General features: G+C 40.4%; 3 protein-coding genes across 7 annotated transcripts in view; 1 reads left to right on the top strand and 2 right to left on the bottom strand.

The window, feature by feature from the left end:
- The first annotated feature begins 1,374 nt into the window (after window positions 1-1,374).
- Window positions 1,375-22,678, top strand: part of LOC131664287 (angiotensin-converting enzyme) — a 30,741-nt gene continuing 9,437 nt past the window's right edge. Inside the window, exons 1-13 of one of the 4 annotated variants that reach the window (XR_009301928.1) lie at window positions 1,376-2,132; window positions 3,917-4,498; window positions 6,236-6,394; window positions 6,474-6,570; window positions 6,649-6,792; window positions 6,872-7,063; window positions 7,239-7,336; window positions 7,415-7,584; window positions 7,664-7,788; window positions 8,154-8,496; window positions 11,661-11,967; window positions 12,051-12,212; window positions 12,267-12,356. Coding sequence is in view for 3 of the 4 variants with exons in the window: in XM_058935259.1 (XP_058791242.1) it covers window positions 2,073-2,132; window positions 3,917-4,498; window positions 6,236-6,394; window positions 6,474-6,570; window positions 6,649-6,792; window positions 6,872-7,063; window positions 7,239-7,336; window positions 7,415-7,584; window positions 7,664-7,788; window positions 8,154-8,496; window positions 14,025-14,547 (2,493 nt within the window). In the remaining variant the exon portion in view is untranslated. The other 3 variants (XM_058935261.1, XM_058935259.1, XM_058935260.1) reach the window with 3 other exon arrangements.
- Window positions 8,597-10,861, bottom strand: LOC131664289 (uncharacterized). Of its 2 annotated transcripts, XM_058935266.1 has the most exons (3): window positions 10,427-10,861; window positions 9,043-10,245; window positions 8,597-8,961 (listed from the first exon to the last, which is right to left on the bottom strand). In XM_058935266.1, the coding sequence occupies exons 1-3, from the start codon at window positions 10,436-10,438 to the stop codon at window positions 8,728-8,730; spliced, it is 1,449 nt and encodes a 482-aa protein (XP_058791249.1). In that variant the 5' UTR covers window positions 10,439-10,861; the 3' UTR covers window positions 8,597-8,727. The 2 variants fall into 2 exon arrangements, with proteins under 2 accessions (XP_058791249.1, XP_058791248.1); XM_058935265.1 differs by having other exon boundaries at window positions 9,043-10,861.
- On the bottom strand, window positions 18,157-19,824 carry LOC131664291 (uncharacterized). The gene is made up of 3 exons (XM_058935267.1): window positions 19,784-19,824; window positions 19,063-19,464; window positions 18,157-18,975 (listed from the first exon to the last, which is right to left on the bottom strand). The coding sequence occupies exons 1-3, from the start codon at window positions 19,793-19,795 to the stop codon at window positions 18,247-18,249; spliced, it is 1,143 nt and encodes a 380-aa protein (XP_058791250.1). The 5' UTR covers window positions 19,796-19,824; the 3' UTR covers window positions 18,157-18,246.

Below are 22,678 nucleotides of genomic sequence, written 5' to 3'. Positions count from 1 at the left end.
TGCGTGTTTGATTATCGCAGACGTGCGTATTCTTTGACTCATTCTACGCAGGAAATAATCTAGGTGTCGAGAGGAAAAAGGACCTTAATTTCAATGATACTCGCTTCATTCTCATTCGGTTCACTTCGCGAAGTAATGCATGCGAAAAATTAACGAACAACATTTCTATATATAGCAATTTTCCATTTTTATATATGTATAGTTTTGTGGTTAATTACTTGTTTTTGCGAGACAATGAGTAAAGCCCTCTAATTTTAGATTCATAATTGTGAATTATTTAAAGATTTTTACCTTACATTATCGTAATTGGAAGTCTAATTTGTTGTAATGACCAGAAAAACAATCATGCTCAGAATAGGATAACCTTAGGGTGTACATGCGATTATCTTTCATCGCCATGTAAAATATTGCACTCTTGTCCTTGACAAATTAGCATACAATCAATTAATTTAGATCAATTTCCGATGGCGGCAGAGTTGTTCTATTTTTAGTGAAAATATATTTAATGTCATCTTCGCTCATGGTTCAACAGAAAACATATAATTTCGCAAAGTTTATGGCATCTTATTTTTTAAACGTTCTCTTAATTAAAAAATAATAGTGGTGTTTAAATGTCCTTTATAAAACGCTGCCGTCGACATTGACTCGGTTTTTATAGCGTCTGAGTCGTATTTTTGTGTACAAGCGGCTTATATTTAAACATATATAAGACAATAAATGTAGTGTTGTACTAAGAAATATTATGATTCCGATATCTCTCAATCAAAATCTATGGAACCCTGAGCTTATTAAAAATATAAAGTCAGCAAAAAAATTATCTAGCTCGGTCGTTTAAATTACATAATATATTTCCAGACAAAGCTAAAGTAAGTCCAATAAAGTGCCTAATGGATTCTTGGAAGATCTTGTTTTCGTTATTCAGTTGTTTTTCGGAAACTTTTTCCATTCCGACATTGACCCTATTTCCGCATAACAACGTTCATCACTTTTAGCGTACATAGGTTTTCGTATTTTTTACTCGAGTACTTAGGATTGCACAAAAACAACAGGACTTACAAGTGTGGCACACTACAAATCAACTTGACGAAAAAATCCTTGACACTTTATGTTGCAAACCTCTCAACGCTTTTGTATTTTCAAAAAGTCAATTAACGACATAATTAGTAACACATTTTATCTAAAACTCGAGGTTTTGAAAAAAAGAATTTTTGTGCATGTAAAATATTAGCAAAGCTTTTTGACACAGACTGAATTGGCTTGTCAGTTGAGCTGTAGACTGCTTTCTGGATTGTACGTCGTACGGATTCATCTTACGTACATGGGAAATACATAAATAGTTGTTACATTTCAGACATGAGCTCAGCGTCCTTTTTATACGAGTACGCGCATTATTATTTTATTCAATAAGCATTTTAATAATACTCTAGAAAATGTGTCTGCCATGAATATTTTATTGGCTGTTGCATTTGGCTCTAAAAGAGTTGGTGAATATGAGGTTGAATAGTTATGGTGATGTATATCGATCTAAATTACTTTATTACAAGAAAAGGAAAAGTCATTCGAAGTAACACACTCAGCGTAATAAAAATCCACTAAAGAATAAAAAGCCCAAATCCACGCAATCGTGTAAGCTGTCAACGAACACGTCATGTGCGGGGAGGCTTGTAAGTAAGTATAAGCGACGAAGCTAAAGAGGCGATGACAACAACAGGTGTACATACCTCCCACTACTGTTTGGCGGCAGCGGCGGCCTGCGACTCTATGGATGACCTCCCGCGTGTCGTTCCACACAGAGAGGAGCGCAGGGATAAATGTATACGTCGTTGCCCACAGAGCTTTTAGTTTACAACTCCTTGCGTACGAGAGAACAAGTGGGCGACGCACGCCATCGTGCGCTTTGTTTTTACTTTATTTTCTGTTACTGGCGCTTCGACTTTGTGCGACTTGTCCATGATTTGTGTGACTTGATTAAAAGTTTGGAAGGTTCTCTTACGAATTTTTGAAGGAAGAGACGCTGTGTGAAGAAATTGATCTTCATCTGTGCTGCGGGAAGACAAGGAAGATACCCACCGATGGAGGTGGTTCACCGGCCGGTATTCGTGGGCGTTGTCGCTCAGCGAAGATTACACTTTGTGAGTGTCCGATCTGTTATTTTATTTAAAATTCAAGTACATGACTGAGTCGGAGTAGTTTTACATGAACTAATCATCATAACTGACATTTAAGATTAATTTACTACTTCTCGTGCATGAATCAATATTGTTTTTGAGTCACTGTTTTGTTCTTCGTGTACATTTGAAAATTAATGTCTACGTCAAAGGAAGACAAATTATTGAACGTAGAATGAGCAGATTATCCGATTTCTTGGACATCAAAGACCGCAGAGACGAGTTTGCATAACAAAAGAAAACGAGTCTCATAGAGGCAAGCAGATCAGCGTGAAATGCAACGTGAAATATCTCTTCCCTTGACATACCTCGCATATTGCCCATAGCACTGCCTAGCTGTCAGTTATGTCACTCCTGCGCGTTTACCTATTAAAACGAGCAGCTCGCGTTTTCACGCTCGCGATATTTATTTTCTCACGGTATCACGAGATGATCGCGAGAAGAAGGAGGGAGGAGCTTTGAACCTGTAGCCTTGCACAGATCTGTTATGAGGATTTATCGGCGGAGGACATTTTGCGAGCGCTGATGCAGAAACTTCTTATTTCTTCCTTTATTCGGGAAAAAAGGATGTATAGTGGCACGCGATATCACTAGCAATTGTTATTTGCGTACACGTCGTAAGCATGTCTATGTGTGTGTGTTTGCTCGCTTCCTCGTTTATGATTCTTCTTTTCATAATACAGCTTGACACAACTTTTCATAAAGACGAGTTTCTCTATTTCCTGAATAGCAGTGAGAGAAACAAAGAGGCGCATACCAGTATGGGAACGATATGGCGTTTGTCAACTTAAGAAATCCTTTTGAATATCAATGGTCGATGCGCTTGTGATTCATGGACTTTTTACGCATCTGTCGCGTGTTGATTCTGCGAAGAGTATGCATATTACTTATCCAGTTTGTCTAATTGATAATGAAAATGCTAAGTGAGTGTTTTGCATGCTTACTTCGACATGACACGAGAAAATATAATGGCTTCGTGAGGAATGTTTATTCAAATTTGGAAAAAATCTTTCATTTTTTTTAAGAAAAAAATTGTAAAAAAAAATATTCTTATTTTTTAATGCTAGAAATTTCTTGACTGAGGGATATATTTCGGTTAGTACGATTTCATTATATTTTCTATTTCCACATACCAAAAGTCGAATTCAGTATTCAAATAATGAACTAAAAACCAATAAGGTTCTAGAAACAGGCGTATTATTTTGAAATTCAACCCCTCTAAAAAATGTGAAGGTAATTGCTCCCTCCCCAGCTTTCTGTACACGATAAAAATCTTTTTCGACCCACTTATTTTTGTTAATTCACACTTTTTATCTGAAATATTAATCGACTGCAATGATGAGTAATGTACCGCAACGAGCGTCGTGGCTTTTTCTTAACAATTTTTTGATGTTGGAGCGATTATTCAAATAGTTCCAAGTGTCAGATGATTCACTGGGAACTCAAAAGAGATTATAGTTTTCTTTACTGCCAGGCATTAATTGCACTTCGAATTTCAATTATTCATTCTAAGAACGTTTAGCTTTTAGCTTTTTTAAGTTGCAAATTGACAGATGCATTCTAAATGCATATCTGCAAGATATTTAGCCTTTAGAAACTGCGTGTGTCACGGTCATAATAAAACTCACCGGATTGGTGTAAAAGCAAAAAATCTACTTTTAAATTCCGTAACCTTACGTCTTTTTACTTTAGTTACGAGAACTATGAGAAAACAAATATAGTCTATTTTATAACTAAATGTTTTGTAGATGACAATAACGCTGCTGCTACTCCTCGTCGTACACTTAGTCTCCTGCCAATTGGATCTACCACCACTGCGTGATGATCTTTATGATCGAAGCGAAGATCGACGTCAGTTAGATGATGAACGTTATGATCGAAACGAGGGTAGACGATTACCAGACGATGACGATCGTTTCAATCGCAATCGACAACCGTTTCAAGATGATCGTCGATACGACGATCGTGATCGTGATCGCCAACAACCATTCCAAGATGATCGTCGTTACGACGATCGTGATCGCGACCGACAACAACCATTCCAAGACGAACGTCGTTACGACGATCGCGATCGCGATCGTCAACAACCATTCCAAGACGAACGTTTCGATCGCGAACGCAACAGGCAACAACCCTTCCAGGACGAGAGATTTGATCGTAACGGCAATAGACGGCCGTTCCAAGATAACGATCGATACCGTCCTCCAGAGCCAGATCTAAGAAACCTTCTGGCGAGTCTTGATTTTGTGGGCACTCAGCGATGCAGCAACAACGTTGCTGCCCAGTGGAACTACGAGACGAACGTGAACCTGGTCAGCCAATTACAAGCGGTGAGCCAGCTTATATTGTTTAGAACGAAGTGCAGAAGTTTAGAATCGCACGCTCTTCTGACTGCTATTATGTAACGCACGTAGTGACGTTGCAGAAATCTTGATGATTTCATTTGGTTTACTATCTTTTTACGTTGCATTACGCTAACTTGTACAGTTATGTCGCCTAAAGCATATTTATGTTGTTAAAAGAACATTCGTTTTCATACAGTGAACTTTCTACTGGGATTGATTAATAATTAATAAATCGGACTCGCTTCTTCGAGCAGCATTGTTCATAATATATACATTCGTGACAACAGACGGTAGTGGTATTTTCATAATTTACCGAAACATGCTACGTGTGCCGCTATGGAAACGCGAGTCTTTATCGATCGACCTATTTATGCCCGAATAATTCTGAATAACTTTCTTCGAAGTTTTTTACACCCGTATATTCACTTATCTGTATGATGAAATATCAGCGCCCGTTAATTTCGTCCCCATTGAGAGTTGACAATGATTCAACAGTTGACAATTATTGGTGGAGCAATATTGAAAAACAAAACTTGTCGAATCATCCCTAACGCGTCTGTTGATTTAAAAGAATAAATCGAGTGACTCACATCGGACTATCAAACAAAACAGTCGAATAGTCTTTGCACACACGCATCCGACAATAATTGTGTGAAAGAGAAAAAGTAATTGAAAACGATCTCGAAATGCATATAGAGTCCTCGACCCGTTCACTCCCGCACATTTTCCTTCCGAGCGTGAATTTCCATAGCAGGAGAGGAACGAAAGACGCTTCTTACGGGAAACATTCCCAGGCGATGCTATTGTTTATCGTCGCTTGCCTATTGAGTAAGCGACGCATTAACTATCGTCGCGCGCACCAGCGACTACTAAGCCAGACACGCGGTCAAGTACCTCCCCCTCCCATGTTCATTCAAATCTTACCAGCTTTTTTCCGCTTTCTTTTTGCCTTGCTTCACATTTTTGTTTATTGCAATTTTTCTTTTCGAAAAATGCTTCAGAAGGAGTAGTATTTATTTTACCAATGCACGCGCGGGCATAGAATAGCTTCAATTTCGATTCCTTATATTTTTCTTTGCAATCTACGAAGATCCAGGGTATTCAACGAGGCTCGAAACAAAATGTTCCTTCGAAGACAAGTGAACAACGATATTCCTGTGTACGCACGTATATCCGTACACCAATTAACCTACATACACGTGTCTCTCTCTTGCACACACGTTTTTCCGAATATGTCGATAAAGGTCGATTTATCAAAGAGATTGATGGTCCATCGATTACAAGACGTTTCGATCCAAATCGACCTCGATATTTTCCTTACACATAGGATGCGAAACATATCGAAGTGTACCATGAAAAAATACTCGCGTACAATATTCTGTACTGAAAACACGCCTGCGCGCGCGATAACATAACTTTAGCGAGAGATTTCGACACGGAAAAATAGCACTTCGAAGCATTATCTTCTACCGGTAAAGCTCGACGGCATTAGCGAATGAAAAAAGGCGAGGAAATGGCACGTCGCGCTTGCGATGCGCTTCTATCCTATATAGATACTGGTTAATCTCACGGAAACTCGGAACGTGCGTGATGTAAGTCTCATTTGAAAAAAAGAAACAGTAATTATAATAGCACGCGGATATTGTTGTTGGCATTCACGCGACTGTGCGATATAAATGGAAATTCTTCGTTAATTGACATTTTTATTGTTGTGTTATGCAGCTACAAGCACAGAGACATTATGCCGACTTTCAATTTCACTCGTGGCAGCAGATCAACAAAATTGATCCTAATTCTGTTAGGGATCCGACCACTCGAAGAAGGCTTAGGTATTTGTCGGCAGTTGGACCCGCGGCTCTTCCTCCTGATCAGTTCGACAGGGTAAGGATTATTATTTGATTTTAAATTTTTCTTCTAGACTATGACAAGGATCTAAAAGAATTTTTTAAATTAATTCTAGTATAATCGACTCATCAACGATATGCTGTCGATTTACAACAGTGCTACGATATGCGCATACAAAGATCCTCTTCGATGTGGTTTACGACTATTTCCTGGTAAGTTTGCGAAAACACATAATTCTATCTGCAATGATAATACGATTCTCGATATTTTTGAAACTATTTTTCATACAGAAATATCAACAATTATGGCGCGCAGTCGTGATTGGGATGAATTACAATGGGTTTGGCTTGAATGGAGGCGAAGAAGTGGCTCGCAAATGAAGGATCTTTATCATCAATTAGTTAATCTGAATAACGAAGCTGCACGCATGAACAGTAAGTGATTTTTCAATTTATTTATTAACACTATGATTTTACCCAAATTTATAATTAATCAAATGAAATTACCTTCTAGATTTTACTGATGCTGCGGATTATTGGCAGTTCCCCTATGAAAGTTTCGATTTCGAGCGAGAAATCGACGATGTTTGGGAACAAATAAAGCCGCTATACGAGGAATTGCACGCTTACGTGCGTAAACGACTGAGGGATCTTTATGGACCAGAAAAGATAAGCGGTCAAGCTCCACTACCCGGTCATATACTTGGTAATTTTCTTCTTCTTTTTAAATACAATCACGAATATCATTATATCGAATGAGGATATTTCACACGTACATTTTCAATGGCACGTGTAAATAATTTAATAATTGCATTCAAATATGTATGCAATTAAATGTATAGTTATTTCTAAAAGTATTGATTTTTTCATCTTCTATACAGGCAACATTTGGGGACAATCGTGGACGAATATTTTGGACATGACACAGCCCTACCCTGGAAAAAATTATTTGGATGTTACGCAAGAAATGATAGATCAGGTTCGCAATAAAATTGCTTCTGTAAATACTATAATTTTATTAATCATGTGTATGTTATAATAATTTTCATTTTTACAGGGCTACACTCCGATCGACATGTTCCGAGTGGGAGAAAATTTTTTCATATCACTAAACTTGAGTGCCCTTCCGCCAGAATTTTGGGCCGGAAGTTTAATCGTCGATCCAGGTGATCGACCTCTTATTTGCCAAGCTTCAGCTTGGGACTTTTGTAATCGTATTGATTATAGGTAATAACAATATTCATAATCCATTATTTGGTTATCCGTTCTGTGGGCTACTAATGTATACACACTTTTTTATTTGCAGAATAAAAATGTGCACTAAAGTTACAATGAAAGATTTGATAACGGTACATCATGAAATGGCTCATATACAGTATTTCCTTCGCTACAGTCATCTACCTCGTGAATTCCGCGATGGAGCAAATCCTGGTAAGGCTATCGTAAAAATGTAACAAACCAATATATTTTACTGATCAATATACTTTTGGTGTTTATCATTTCCCGTGAAGGAAGTGAATTTTTTGTTGTACCTTTCTTTCGGCAACAGGAAAGAAAGCAAAAGTTGGTACTGTTCTCACTACTGAGCAATAATAAATTTTATTATCATTGCTAATTCGACTTTCTCTATCTTCGGGCGTTCTTTTAAATAATATCGTACAAAAACAGAGAGTAAAAGTTATTCTACAGCCAAAAAATAATGTTATCTATTCGTCTATTAAATTTTGAAAAATACTGCCGATCTCACGTTTGTTTTCTTTACATGAATCTAAAAAGCTTCTTTTTTATTATTTTAGGTTTTCATGAGGCAGTCGGAGAAGCTGTTGCTTTGAGTATAGCAACACCAAAGCATTTACAAACTTTAGGATTAGGGAATAAATACGTAGACGAAGGGGCGGCTGATATAAATTACCTCTTCGCCTTGGCCATGGAGAAATTAGTCCTACTGCCTTACAGTATTGCATTAGACAAATGGCGTTGGGATATTTTCCGTGGCGTTGTCGGGCGTCAGGAGTACAATTGTCACTGGCATCGATTAAAGGAACGTTACGCCGGTGTCAAACCGCCTTACTTGAGATCTGAGGATGACTTTGATCCCGGCGCCAAATATCATATTCCAGCCAACATCCCATACATAAGGTAAGTGAAATAAAATCGATGATTTATTTTTCTTACAAGTAATTATGTTTATTGAGTGGTTATAAAAAGTTTATGATTGTTCGATGATGACATTGTTATATTCGGCGATTGACGATGGCAGTATAGATTAGTGAAACAAAGCGAGAAATTGAAAATTATCTTTTTTTTTCCTTTAAGAATACATGCAAGTATTTTGATAAGTCTCGTAAGTACACAAGATTAAAAGTATTCTCACGAATTTTGTTTTATACGTGCGGTTTCGAGGATCGGTTTAGTCGTAGAACTCTTCAGTTCGACCTTATGCTTTGTTATTTGAACTAACGAGCGATTGTATTGTTCTCTTCGTGATTGATAATTATTCTGGGAATTATTATTTCTATTAACAAGAGGCAAGTTGTTTCGGGATCCAAAATTGTTTGACCTTTTCGCTGGCTTTTTCGTCTCGGTTGCTCCTTGGTCGTCAATCTTAAAAACAAAAAGAGATGTACAAACTAAATGTCAAAAAAATCGTATTAAAAACACCATTCGAGTTTATAAAATAGTTACCTCGTCGTTGATTTCTTTTGGTGCAATAGTCGTTCTGTATGGTCTAGGTGTAATATGCGTAACTTCCTTGTCATTATCGTGATTGTTTGCTCGTAAATACGGCACCGGAACGGTCACATAAAGTCTCATTGGTATGGGTGATTTGATGCTGTAGTTGCTGCTGGAATATTTCAGTTCTTTTTGAAGTAACTGATAGAGCAATGCAGGTGCCTTGGGATCCAGCGAGAGCGAAGCCAAGGGCACAGCAACTTGATTGGTACCACTCTCGGCAGCCTCGAAATCACCAGCATTGCGCTTGAAAAGTTTCGGCTTCGGTTTGTCAGATGACTTTTTATCTCGTTTTTTCTCGTCGGCTTTGTCCGTTTTCATTATATCATCCCATAAGCTTCCCCGACTTACCCGACTTTTAGTGTCATCCCAGAGTGGTCTATGTCTCACCCAACCTTTCTGCTTTTTACTCGACCACCCAGATCCTTCAAAATCTGAGGCGTACATTCCAAAGACTTCCGCGTCTTCGTCCTCGCTGACATCCACTGGATTTGATCCGTTATCTTTTGAAACCGACGTTGAATACGTTTCGGTTTTGCTGGAGGCGCTACTCTTCGATCCAAAATCACCACTCATGTCTAAACTACCAAAATCGAGACCGAAATCTATTCCGAGAGAAACATCGAAATCTTTTCCCGATGAGTCCGTTGTTTCGTCAGCATTTTCTTTAACACTCTCAAAACTTGCGAGCTCCAGTGGTAGATCAACGTCAACTTCTTCCTCGGGTTCCTTGTCAGCAGATCCTTCGGTAACCTCTGCTGATCCCAAGTCTTCGACACTCGAATTCAATGACTCTTTGGATACCCCGAGTTCTTCCGCTTCAGCCGAGTCGCTAACTTTGTAATCGCCGTCTACCGGTGGCGTATAAGCATACTGACGGTCGTACATTTGCGGATTATGCGGTCGTGTTGACTCGGAACCTGGTGCGGCAGCTTCTTCGGCTGTTTTCTTGGTATTCTCGTAGGCTTCTTTTACGGTTACTGTGATGGTAGATGAATTCCCGGAATTCAATGCCTTTTCTACCGCACGCTCGGCAGCCTTTTCAGCGGCTCGCTCGACTGCGAGTTCAGCTGCGCGCTCCAAGTCTTTTTTGTTAGTGGAGTAACCCGCGAATGCTACAGAACTGTAGAGCAATACAGCCCATGTTGCGAGCCACTGTTTCGAGACATGAACCATCGTTTACTTTTTTTAAAATATTTAGCGTTTTCAAAGTATCAACTCTGAGTATGAAAATAATAAATAAAAAATTATTATAGTGACGTTTTCATGTAAACAATTGTATTAGTTGACACTTTGCTCGTTAGTAAAATTTGCTTAAAAAATTATCATTACGAACCAAACGTCCCATGACGATGTGCTCGTGGATTAACTGAGGCACTAGACTGAACTAACTGAAGTTTGAATTGACGGCTTGTAGTAATATTTATACCTTGCGGACACTTTCTCGTCCGAGCTTTAAACGACAAGACATTTTAATACCTACAATATCTTGACCATTCTCTTTTCTTTTTGTACCAGATTGATAATTGTATCCGACTCTGAGGCATGCTATCAAATAGGTCGTAACATTTTACTTTTTTTATTTCGAGTAATTTTATAATTGATGTGACGCTTAATTTTTATAATAGATTTATAATTTCATATTATAATTTTACAATTATTCTGTTTATATGACATTTATAAATTTCAATATACCTTAATTCTAATTATTCAAAAGATTTTATTTTTCTGGCTAGCTTTCTTATTAGAATCATAAAGTCGATTATTCATGTATCACGAATGCCCAATATTTCTTTTGTACTTTTAGATAATATAAACCATAATTGATACAGTACTTCTAGACAATTCATATAACTCAATATTCTTCCATCTGTTTGTCGAGAGTTACAATTAAGACGCATCCTTCATGATTTATAGCTTAAACAGCGTATTTAAGATAATTAACCGAGTTAATACGCTGCGATTAGCGAGGAGGAAAAAATTAAAAAAATTCACAGAACATGCAGTGAATGCTACAGTTAATCATGATCACAGCGGCATAACAAACGATCAAGAGCTGCACATATATAGGCACTTGGCGTGACTGCATAATTATCGTTCGTAACTTTCATCTCGATTTCTTTCGATAGGTCTTATATTAAGCGCACGATTATAGTTTTTTACATTAAATAATAAGAAAATACTGATTAAAATATAAATAGTTAATATATTATCAAAAAAGTACATCTAAAGTAAAATAGTTTAGAATATTTTAGAAAATTTATCGTAAACATTAATTATCATTCGACTGGATATTCTATAACTTATAAACATCACAACGGAAGTGTTAACAACAAAAGTGCTGGCAATACTATTTCAGTGTAGGTTATTGATTGATTCAATAATTTCACTAGTAATTCAAATAACAGTAACAAATGATACCCTAAAAATGAAATTATAAAATAGTTTTTACAACCTGTCCTACTCTTTCGAGTCTTCGTAAACTTTTGGAGGTTCCCTTGGAGTTTCTTTAGACTCTTCCGATTTGTTCTCGATCACCTTATCTTTCTTCCCCTCGTGCACTATTACAGGATAAGGAACCTCCTTTTCTACCGCAACGTGGATCTCCTTCTCTATTGGATAAGGAACCTCCTCGGGTATTTCGACTTTTACGGGCACTGGTTTATCGTAGGGCACTGGGATTGGATTATCAACCTTAACCTTGACGGGATACGGCACAATTTTCTCCACTGGGACCGGAACGTGTTTAGTCACTGTTACCGGATAGGATTTGATAACTGGTACTGGTATGGGATTATCTTTTTCCACTTTTACAGGGTAAGGGATGATTTTATCTACGGGGACCGGTTGAGGATAGTGAACGGCAACTTTGACAGGGTAAGGAACTTTACGTTCAATGGGGAACGGCTCAGGTACTGGAACTTTAACCTCGTAGTAAACTTTTTTCTCCACGGCATAAGGATGGGGAACGTAGACTCTATGAGGGACTGGGCGCTCGACTGGAACGTGTACAGGGTAGTATGACTCTTTAACAACGGCTATTGGCTTTGGTACATGCACTGGTACCTTTACAATAACTTTTACGGGATATGGAATAGGCTTCTCAACGGGAAATGGCTCAGGTACAGGTATTTCAACAGCATAGGGAATTTTTTTGATAATAGGTATGTGTATAGTTTTTTCAACAGGGTATGGATCAGGAACTTTTTTCACAACCGTCACCGTTTTCACATGTTGTTCTGGTATATGGTCTAAGTGAGTTTCAGGTAATGAAGCACTACTGATTTCACCTGTAGGTAATTTACTTGAAAATGATGTTTCTACTGCTTGTGCATCTAAAGTTTGATCTATATGAAACATCTCATTCGTCAAGTCTGGAAGAGAAAGATTTAAACACAGTAATTTATTTTAAGTGCTTGTTATTTTCAAAAAGCATGAAAGTGTGGACGGTAGTTATCACATCAAAATGTGAGTTCTAAAATTAACGCACACGCTCACCTCGATCATCTTCGCCCAAACTGTTTCGATCTATTTTCTTTTTCTCCTTGACCTCCAACTTTGCCTCTTTGGTATCGTTCAAATCATCCTTGCGGTCTATTGGATGCACTTTCGTCACTACGTAGCCTATTCTGCGATTGGTAGTTTTATCAATGAGGAACTCGACCTTCTTGATTTTCGAGTCAATTTGATCAATCATCACGGTCAATGCAATTATCACGAGTAGAATCGAAGCGCGACACTAGCAAAAAACATACATAAAGAACATGATTATTTTTATTTTTATTTGAAAAGCTTCGTCGAAATCAGCACTTCTTTTGCACTATTTCACCCACGAACGAAAATCAGATAATCACGGTCGATAATAAAACCTACCATGAGTCTCATGACGAAAAGTTTCGTGCTCTAGAAGAGCTTCAAAGAAAATACGCAAGCAGCAATCTTCAAGCGTTGTTTGACGCAACTGAACGAGCACCTACGTGCGTTTTCGCTCTTTATAACGCTTTGGTCCAGCGCATCGTGTACATACGTCGGGCAAATCTTGTAGCGGGGCGTTTTCGCTTTCGAGCAATGCGCGCGCGTGTGTGGACCGCGAGCACGCGCCTGAAAGTGAAATTTTTACTGCAGCCGGCGAGCAATGTCCTTGCTAATAGCGGCCGACGAGAGAGCGAAAATTCCAAGCTCGCTCATCCTTAAGAATATATACTTTTGCAATCTTGTTCTTTTTCGTAGACGCGCTCGCATCTGATGCAATTACGCGCACCTTTTTATTTATAAGCTCTGCATGCACCATACGGAAATAACATTGTCTTTTTGCGTGCTGTATCAAATTGAGATGCAGTTGGTTGCCCAACATTTTTTTTACCTTAATAAAGTGCTGGGCAGGTTTTTTGAATTGATTGTAGAAATACTTGAAATATCATCGCATTACAGTGCGAATTTTCAGATTCATTTTAGAAATGAGGTGCCGCGTTCTGAGTATATTAGACAATAGAATTTAATTTACTTTTATAACGTCAGTCTTTTATCAAAAAAATGGACAAAGAATTGCGAATTCTTCAAGAATTATGTATTACTAACTAAAAAAATTTATTGTCAACCGTTGACTATTAATTTTCTCATTTACTTCTCAGGATTATAAAATGTTTATGACGTTATATACTATATAACTGAATTTGAAACGATTATATCTTTTTCACTGGAGTAGATTAGAAAATTGACAAATAAAATATGTTACGTGAATAGTGACACAAAACGATCAAGCGTCGCCATAACTCGCAAGTGAAAATGTTAGTTTTCCTCGAAACAATTGCTCAAGTTTCCCCCAATCAGCATAATGAAACAGAAAACGAGCGAGCGAATGAGCGATAGAAAGCAATCTGAATGAAATTAGCAAGAGGTATAATCGCCAATCAAACATCATAATTCTGATTTAGAAAAGGCAGTGTATCGTTAGATGGACGAGCAATGAACCGCCGGCGCGATACGATCGATATTGAAATTCAGGATGAGGGAGAGAAGAGCGGGAGGAGGGAGAAAAGGGGAAAAGATTTGCAACGAGGAGCACGACGGTCACGCGAGCGAATCGCGAGAGAATCCATTGGAAACTGGGCGATCAAGCTCATAGCCTCTCATCACGCCAGTAGCTTGGCGCCACGACTGGCTATTATTCACGGCTGCCTGAGCACGCTCAACGTTCTCGTTTACGCGCGATGCTCTCGCCGCGTCCGCGCGGACGCGTTAGTAGGCCTGTTGCTGCTGCTGCTGCTGCTGCTGCTGCTGCTGCCTGGTGATCATAATCGACATTCAGCTTGCGAGCTGCTGCTGCATAATCAAATTTATAACTCTTTCTTTTGCGTGCGAGCTCGACGAATTATGAATAGTAAAAGTCATATTGAATTATACGCTAGAACGTTCTTTCAACGTTTAGATGTTAATACATCAACGCTCGCGCGATGAGAATATCATTAATTGGAATGTACACTCGATGCCGTATTTCCTTGCAGCATATCTAATTAGCAGAGTACTTTTGACATTTTAATTATGCACTGGAAAAAGTTCTTCATGATATACCTACTCAAAGTTTTGCTAATGACCTGATGTAATCTGAAATGCTGTCATCCGATCGCAATAAAGTAATTAGATATTCTTGTATATGTTTGATATCAAGCAGCATATTTCTTTGTTACCGATTGATCGAGAACAAGGACGCCAGATTTCACATTCTTCCGACATCCTTCCAACAATTTCACACGTTATTCATAAGGCCAACGCGACGCGTATAAGCTAGCTGCTATTCAACAATTTTATATCATTTGCACATGCGTTTGTTCCGAGGTATATACTTGCCTGGAAATTAAGAAATGCTTCCCCTCCAGCATACACACGCGATCTATCTCCCGTTAGAATCGCAGTTCTCACTTCGGGCAAAAGTTTTTCGTCACCTCTGTAATCGTGATCCGAATGCGCCTTCCAAATAATCCCTCGCATCTTCTGTCGGAGCGTAGTATTTCACGAAACGAGACATTACGTAATGTCAAAACTCGTCTGTCGTTAAGACGTCGTTCGTCTCCTTTCCCCCTTAATAATCGCGCCTGAATAATACATTTTCTTCGACGTAACTCCCGTTGGACCTCTAGCCACACCGCCTATCTGTACCTTTCCATCGAGACTTTTCTCCACCAGCTGTCAGAAAGCATTGTTTATATTTTCGTGGCTGTGTGCCACCCACGCGCGCGCGCCAGTCAGATTGTAGACTCGATTTTAACTGCACCTATAAACAGGTTCATAGTGGGCCTTGGTTTAAGCGAGATCTCACGAGCCTACGAGTCGTAAGTGCTCGCGATCGGCTAGACACGCAAACACAATTTCGAATACGTCATCGTGTTTTGCAACCGCTTTATCTTGGAACTACTTCTTTCGAGCAATGCCGGAAGTAAATTTGTTCGCGTAATTTTCGAACAATTCATTATTCAGTTAGATCATTGTAGCTTCGAGCGATTGTAGGTGCACGCAAGTTCTATCTCTTTTTTCTAGCAGAACGTCACGATTGTTAACAATCATTTTACATTCGTAGCGCCGAAAGCTTAAAATATTCTTAATTCAATGACTTTCGTCGTATCGTTCGCTACCTGCATTGCCGACTGCGATAACCATTGCGAACACCAGCAAGTTCCACCACGCGCTCAGAGCGCTAGCTACTGGAGTCACTCAGCCATCGCGGAGCTTTTCAACGATTTGAAGAAAATTCGATTGGAAAGCGATATTCATTGCGATTTCTCAATTTCATCGATATTCTTTTAAATCATCCGAAACGTTACAGTAGGATTCTCGCAACAGTCGAAGAAATTGACGAACACTCGCGATCAACTTGGCAATGTAACCGCAGCGTATCCAAAAGAAATGGAAATCATGTAGCGAGCGTTGACCGGTGCGCCTGTAAGTCGCATTGATCGACAAGGAAGAAAATCACATTGCCACTGTTTTCTCTCGCCTCGGCCCAGTTCCATGACAATTGCCCAGGTAGCGCGTCTCTCTTTCTCTGACTCCGGGCATACGTAGTAGCTATACAAAGAGGACTCTTACTTTCAGCCCCGCGCGACTTGCAACGGCGGCAGTGGCGTCGTGTGTGCTCCCGCTAATAATGGATTGCGCAACTCTCTCCTCGCCTTCTGCGCTCTCCTACACGCATGCAACGGAATAAGCACACGTAAGGTCTGTCGCGCGAGTCAGGTCGCCCATGTAGCTCTTTTGTATATCGCCGGGCGTTTCAGAAGTGCCCGATTGTCGCGTGAAATTAGCGACCGCCGGCAATTTGCCTCGCTCTATTCACACGATGTATCGACCTCGTTCTTCACTTTTCCTTCCTTCCTTCTTTCTCTCTTCTTTTTAAATACTTATTTTAGCCGGTAATTCAGATTTTCGCAGACCTTTTCATCATAGGTTTGCGCTGCGTGACGGACGGACGTAGAATCAAATTCGCTCGTTTTGGAGATACGCTTGAGCATTGTTGCGCGAGTGACCGTGTACTCTTAATGATTATTTGTTATTGTGGCTGCAAATGCATTTGCTAGAGCAGCAGTGCGCATACACATACGCGGAGGCGAGCGTAAGTGAATGGCGGGAAAATTGCGAAATCGACAGCACGTTGGAGGCTCCACCTGAGTATGCCGCTGCTGACTTTGACTAATATATACATACGTATAATTAGCGGCTACGCGGCAACTGCAAGACCTATTCTCACCCATTTTTCTCAGCTCCCTTCCCTACGCTTCTGTCGTCAGTCTATCTGTCTGTCTCTCCCTCTCTCTCTCTCTCTCTCTCGCTCGCGTGGATCGAGGACAAAACTTGACTATGGCTCTTACGAAAATCTAATGAAAAAATTACACCTTTTTATACGGTCTCCGATCAGTCCAATTATAGTTAAAAACTAATGCCCAGCGATTATCTTTGCGGTACGCGGATAGCCTGATTATCGATCACCCCTCGCATAGAAAAAACAAACAAACTCGAAGCTTTCACCATCATCCACGAGATTCCGTTTTCCACGAGCGGCTTATCATCTTGAATTTGCCAGAGCACTATTTACGATCGGTAATCGATAGCGATCACATCGCCGATGCTTTCGCAAGTCTTTTGACTACACGGCAATTTTGCGATGCGAGGGGATCGTATTAGCGCGACGCAGTCGAGCGTTTAAAAGCGTACACGCCGAATATTCATTTGAACAGACCGCCGCCGCGGAGCACTAACGTATAATTTATATACCGCGTGCAAGCGATTTCCGCGCGACGATCTTTGCGCAACGAGACGCACCGCGCACGTAGCGTATGCGCGCGCGAGTGTGTCGATCGATTTTCATCACTGCGCCCGCTTCCTTTGCCATTTTCCAACAACCGCTCTACAGCTTGCTTTAACTCTCGCGTGCTCCGGAGAGCTGACGAAATCAGCAAGGGGAATTTTTGTCTTTTACTCGCCATGAGAGTCATTAATCTGCCGATTTATGATTGTCGTTTGAATAACATTGGAGAATTGGCTGTGCCAAATTATGAGCCGTGAATAAATCGATATTGATTGGAAAGCCACGATGACAACACACGTGAGTCGTGTATCGGAATAAAGGGTCTTTACGCTTATGAAATCGCTTATGTAATTTTGAATTGCTATTTGTTTTTCCGTTACACTCGTATATATCGAAGCTGCACTTTTACGTGTGTTTCATGTCTGACGGAAACTGAGGTACTTGCATAAATAAAAAAAAACAATAATTATGTTTAATTTTTCAATTGTTCTTTATGTCACTTCCGTATAAAAAAATACATTAATCTCCTAAGTTGGTACAAAAACAATCATACAAAATAATCTGCTTCGAGGTCCTTGTCCTCACGATATTCAGGACGGTCGCTATGCGGTGCTTCGACTCAAATGCAACACACTCGCTCGACAGTCCCGAGCTTATAAAAAAAATAATAGACAGTCAATTAGCTACGATCTGCAAGATCGTTGATTAGATGCAAAAGTAAGTCGTCATGCGACTGTAGAGGGTGATTTAGAAAAGATAATTTACAAAAAGACAATATGTAATGATCCTTAGTCGTAGATTATTGTTATGAGGCACTTCGTCGTTGTGATGAGTCGATGACGGTGACTGTCAATGGCTTATTGCCATCCATGGGACTTGATTGGTACGTGGCTGTAGTGCTCTTGATGGACGACGGGCACGGCAACTGGTACCTTAACGGGGTATGGGACTGGTTTCTCAACAGGGTATGGGACTTGTCGTTCAATATGGACGGGATAAGGCCTGTCAACTGGGACTTTGACGGGATAAGGCACTGGATGTTCCACTGGTACCGGCACTGGTTTCTCAACTGGATATGGAGCTGGCACGGGCACCTTTACGGGCACTGGCACGGGCCTGTCGACGTGGACTGGTACCGGCCTGTCTACGGGTACTTGCACTGGGTATGGTATCTGCTTCTCAACTGGGTATGGGACGGGCTTGGCAACTTCAACTGGATAGGGCTGAGGAACATGGACAGGGTATGGGCGGTCGACTGGAACCTTGACTGGGTAATGGACGACCTTCTCAACTGGGTATGGAGCTGGAACATGAACAGGGACCTTCACAGGCACTGGAACTTGTTTCTCAACTGGGTAGGGTTGTGGGACTGGAACCTTCACGGGATAAGGGATGTGTTTTTCGACTGGGTAAGGTTGAGGCACATAGACCTTAACAGGCACTGGGCGGTCGACTGGCACATGTACTGGGACGTGAATTTGCTTCTCAACTGGGTACGGTTGTGGTACATGGACTGGGACCTTGACGTAGACCTTGTATGGAACTGCAACTTCCTTTTCGACGGGGTAGGGTTGTGGCACTGGAACCTACGAATTCGAGATCCATTGTATTAGAATAACCGTTGATTTGCATTAAAACTTTCTTCGTTTTTGTTCAATTCAAAGTTTACTCACCTTAACAGGGTAAGGTACGTGTTTCTCGACTGGGTAGGGGATATGCTTCTCTACGGGGTAGGGCACTGGAACATTTTTTTCCACGGTGATGATTTTCGCATGGTGAGTCTCAGCGTGAACGGGTGCAGCATGCGCGATAGGTGCAGCATAGCCATGAGCGACGGGGGCAGCATAGCTATGTGCGATGGGAGCAACATAATTGTGAGCGATGGGGGCAGCGCCATATCCCAAGCCGTTGATAAGCTCAGCACCTTGGCCAATATCGTAACCACCGTCATAACCGTAACCGTAGCCCAGATTGAGAAGTCCACGCTTCTCGTTCTTCTTCAGCTTTTCCTCTGTTTTCACGGCTTCCTCGGCCCACGTCGTCGATACGACGAGGGCGATAACAGCTACGTTCATCTATAAGAAATGTAAAACTTAGAACCATTTTCTACAATGCTAGCGCGATTGTTCTAATGCGACATGAGCTTTTAAGTGGGCGAAAAAATTATCGAATAAAATAAAAGTAATAACAACTAATTTGATCATTTATTTGAACCTTGCAAAAAACTTTAGTAATCACTGTGAATTAACGGATTAACAAAATGGTAAAACACTCTTGTTAAAATTCAAAAGAAAATCGGCACTTTTCGCGAGTTCCATAGAACAAACGATCATTAAAGGAAACACTCGTAAAGCACTGAACGCGCACACTTCGAGGCGAATATGGTTGTCGTACCAAACTCCTCATTGTTGTTCGTTCACGATGTTCCGGGTGAGTCCAGGAGTGAACTGGATGCTGATTGCCGGGCGTTCGGGGCCTTATATACGCCCGCCACTTTCGCCTTCTATAAGGCCCCCGTAAGGCTGACACTCGCTTGCTTGAAGCCCGCCGTAGCGCCAACCAAGTCCGTCCCTACCCCCACGTCCTTTGTTCGAGAAAGAGTGTGAGAGAGAGAGAGAGAGAGAACGCGCTCACGACCACCACTCCCCTGGGACACGCGCTCTCGATTTCCTTTTCCCTCGCGCTCGTGCACGAGCCAACTTTTCGTTCTCCGTCGTCCTCCTCTCGCTTTCGTTGGTTCGTTCGTCTTTGGCTATTTCCTTATGCTGCTGCTAGACTCGTCCACCTACAGCTGTGTGAACAATCGATTATGCGGCCCAGTTTTATGCCGTCTAATTTATTCCGCCGGTACGTCTTCATTCGCCTCGTCATTTTCAATTTCGCGTGCATTACTGACAATTGAATGTCGGCCGAGCGCGACGATTGCTCTTTTTTTCTTTTCTCTCTCTACTTTTCTTTTCAGCTAATTAGACTCCACTGCCTCGATACAGGTGCATTCGGTGACCTGGCAATAATGGACTGTCTTCAACGAGAATAAACGCTATATGCGCGTTATGCATGAAGGAAACGAGCTAAGCTATTATTCTTTGAATATTCTAAAGTTTATATATACGACGTGGCGCCCGAGTATATATAAGCCATGTGACCGGGCGCCAATAGAATTACATCAACTTCTAAACCTTTTATCGACGCTCTATTGCGCGCCGATTTTTATTCTTCTGTGCTTCGCGCTCGCGAGGCATTGTTAAGGTTGTTCCGATGAATGACTGCTTCGAAGAAAATAAGGTCACTCTGCAAGGTGCACAAGCCTGTTTGTTGTATTGTATGTTGCGTTCTCAACCCGATATATATATATTATAGCCAATCGGCCCAAGTGTCATGAAATGCATCTCCTATCGTTAAGCCACACAAAATGAGCTTTTCCCCAAAATAATATCATTCAAACGATCATAAACTCATAAACAGTCATAAACCTGAAATCATTCAATCCAGTTAATCGCATAGCGATGCATAGGCGTTGCATCGTTACGCATAATTATACTCAAGTGAATGCTGACGAAACCAAGCCGAGTGTTTGAAATATGAAAAAAAAACCCTACATTTCTGGTTCATGCTATACATAGTAAAAATTTTGCTTAGAATTTAGAAAGTGTATGGATCAGTATTTAATTCTATCGTATATATGCAATAAAACTGTTGAAAGATCGCACGGCTTTTGTACTAATTTCTGCATTCACAGGTCGCTGTACTGATGAAATTTCAGCCAGTAATCAGATCCTAATATCGTATTTTAAGTTACATAGAGATACAACGACTCTCACCATATATCTCGTTACCTCAAAAAACATTGTAGATTTTTTAATATAAGCGCACGGATCAGGTTTGACATTCTTAATTAGAATGATTTCAAATATGAAACGTAACGTGTTCAGGTAGTTTCAAAATGAGAGGCAATATACCAATCCAAAATTAAATGAATGTGTCTCCGCATACTCTGTAGACCTCGAATTTCCAAGGGAGACGATTAAAGTTCATGCACTTCTCGAAATTAATGTCAGTGAACATACAAGTGAGACGTATAACAGTTAGTGAATGTCGATCGTGTTGTGAAGGAGAGAGAACGAAATGAAATCAAAACTTTGTCGTACTTTTTTGTGAATCTAAGGTCAGCCGGTTACCATCGCAAAAATAACCTTTATTTGGATATCAAGAGAATGCTCTTCCTCTCACTCTCTCTTCCTATGCGGTAAAAGAGCTTTTGCAAATTTAATTATTAACATGAAGCGCATGAACGTTCGAGAAAACACGTTTTTATTCGATATTGATGTGCTAGCAAAACTGAAAAATTAACTGGAGAGGTGAAACTTGCACGATTAATCGTCGCGTGGAATGTAATTTTTTGTGTGGCATACGTGGCCAAATGAAGAAAAAGAAATGTCGACTGTTCGGTAATCGCATTTAATTTGTATTATAAATTCATGATTATGAAAAAGTGAAAAAAAAGAGAGCAGTCGAATTACAAAACAATCTTAAGGTTTTTAATAAATTTCTGGGATAAATTAAAAATTACGCACGATAATTAGCGTCGCGTCGTTCTTTCATAATCGAGAATTCGGCCGTAATGAGCGCACAGGCACCGCAACGCCGAATAAAATCAGCAATCGCTCTCGTTGCAATTAAATGTCGATCGCGCGCGCACATAGCCATTGTGATGCACCACGGCAAAGAGAAAGAGCCAAGGCGTTACGTAAAGGGTCCCTCGCAAACGTTCCACGGAGATGGAGAGCGTGACGCGGCGCGCTCGTCTCGTAATGCAAATTTCCGAGAGTCGCGGGCAACGCGTATCTCGCCCGAATTATCCGCCGATGATTCTCCGTCTCTTTTCAGGAACTTCGTCTCTGGCGTGCTGCAGTTCCAACTTTACCGCGCACTTTGCGAGGCCGCCGGTCAAAAAGCGTTCGACGACCGACGACAGCCATTGCACAGGTGCGACTTCTACAGGAGTCCGGAAGCTGGCAAAGTATTGGGGTGAGTCATCTTTGAGCTTTTAAAGGTTTTCCCTTGACTTGATTCATGCGCGGCCTAGTTTGGCTTTTCTTCGTTCTTAAATCTGTAGCATCATTAGATTAGCGATTTTTGCCTTTAAACCTAAAATCGATCAAAAAAAAATCAATACCATTAAAATTGTTAGGTTTGGGAATAAGGAAATGCGTTTGAAATGTAAATCTGGTAATCCTTCTCTGAACAAATGTATTATTTTTGTAACGTATCAGACCAGCTGACACTTGA

This window comes from Phymastichus coffea, unplaced genomic scaffold, assembly GCF_024137745.1.
Source record: "Phymastichus coffea isolate CEN01 unplaced genomic scaffold, Cenicafe_Pcof_1.1 PCOF00043, whole genome shotgun sequence".
In the NCBI taxonomy this organism is placed as follows: Eukaryota; Metazoa; Arthropoda; class Insecta; order Hymenoptera; family Eulophidae; genus Phymastichus; species Phymastichus coffea.
Note: the sequence above shows the minus strand (reverse complement) of the source record. Positions and strands in the feature narration are given on the sequence as shown.

Coding starts and splice junctions, on each gene's coding strand:
- LOC131664289 (XM_058935265.1), bottom strand. CDS start 10,266: ATGGTTCATGTCTCGAAACAGTGGCTCGCAACATGGGCTGTATTGCTC. Junction 8,962..9,042: donor CAAAAGAAATCAACGACGAG/GTAACTATTTTA, acceptor TTTGTTTTTAAG/ATTGACGACCAAGGAGCAAC.
- LOC131664291 (XM_058935267.1), bottom strand. Junction 18,976..19,062: donor ACGTACCTTACCCTGTTAAG/GTGAGTAAACTT, acceptor TCGAATTCGTAG/GTTCCAGTGCCACAACCCTA.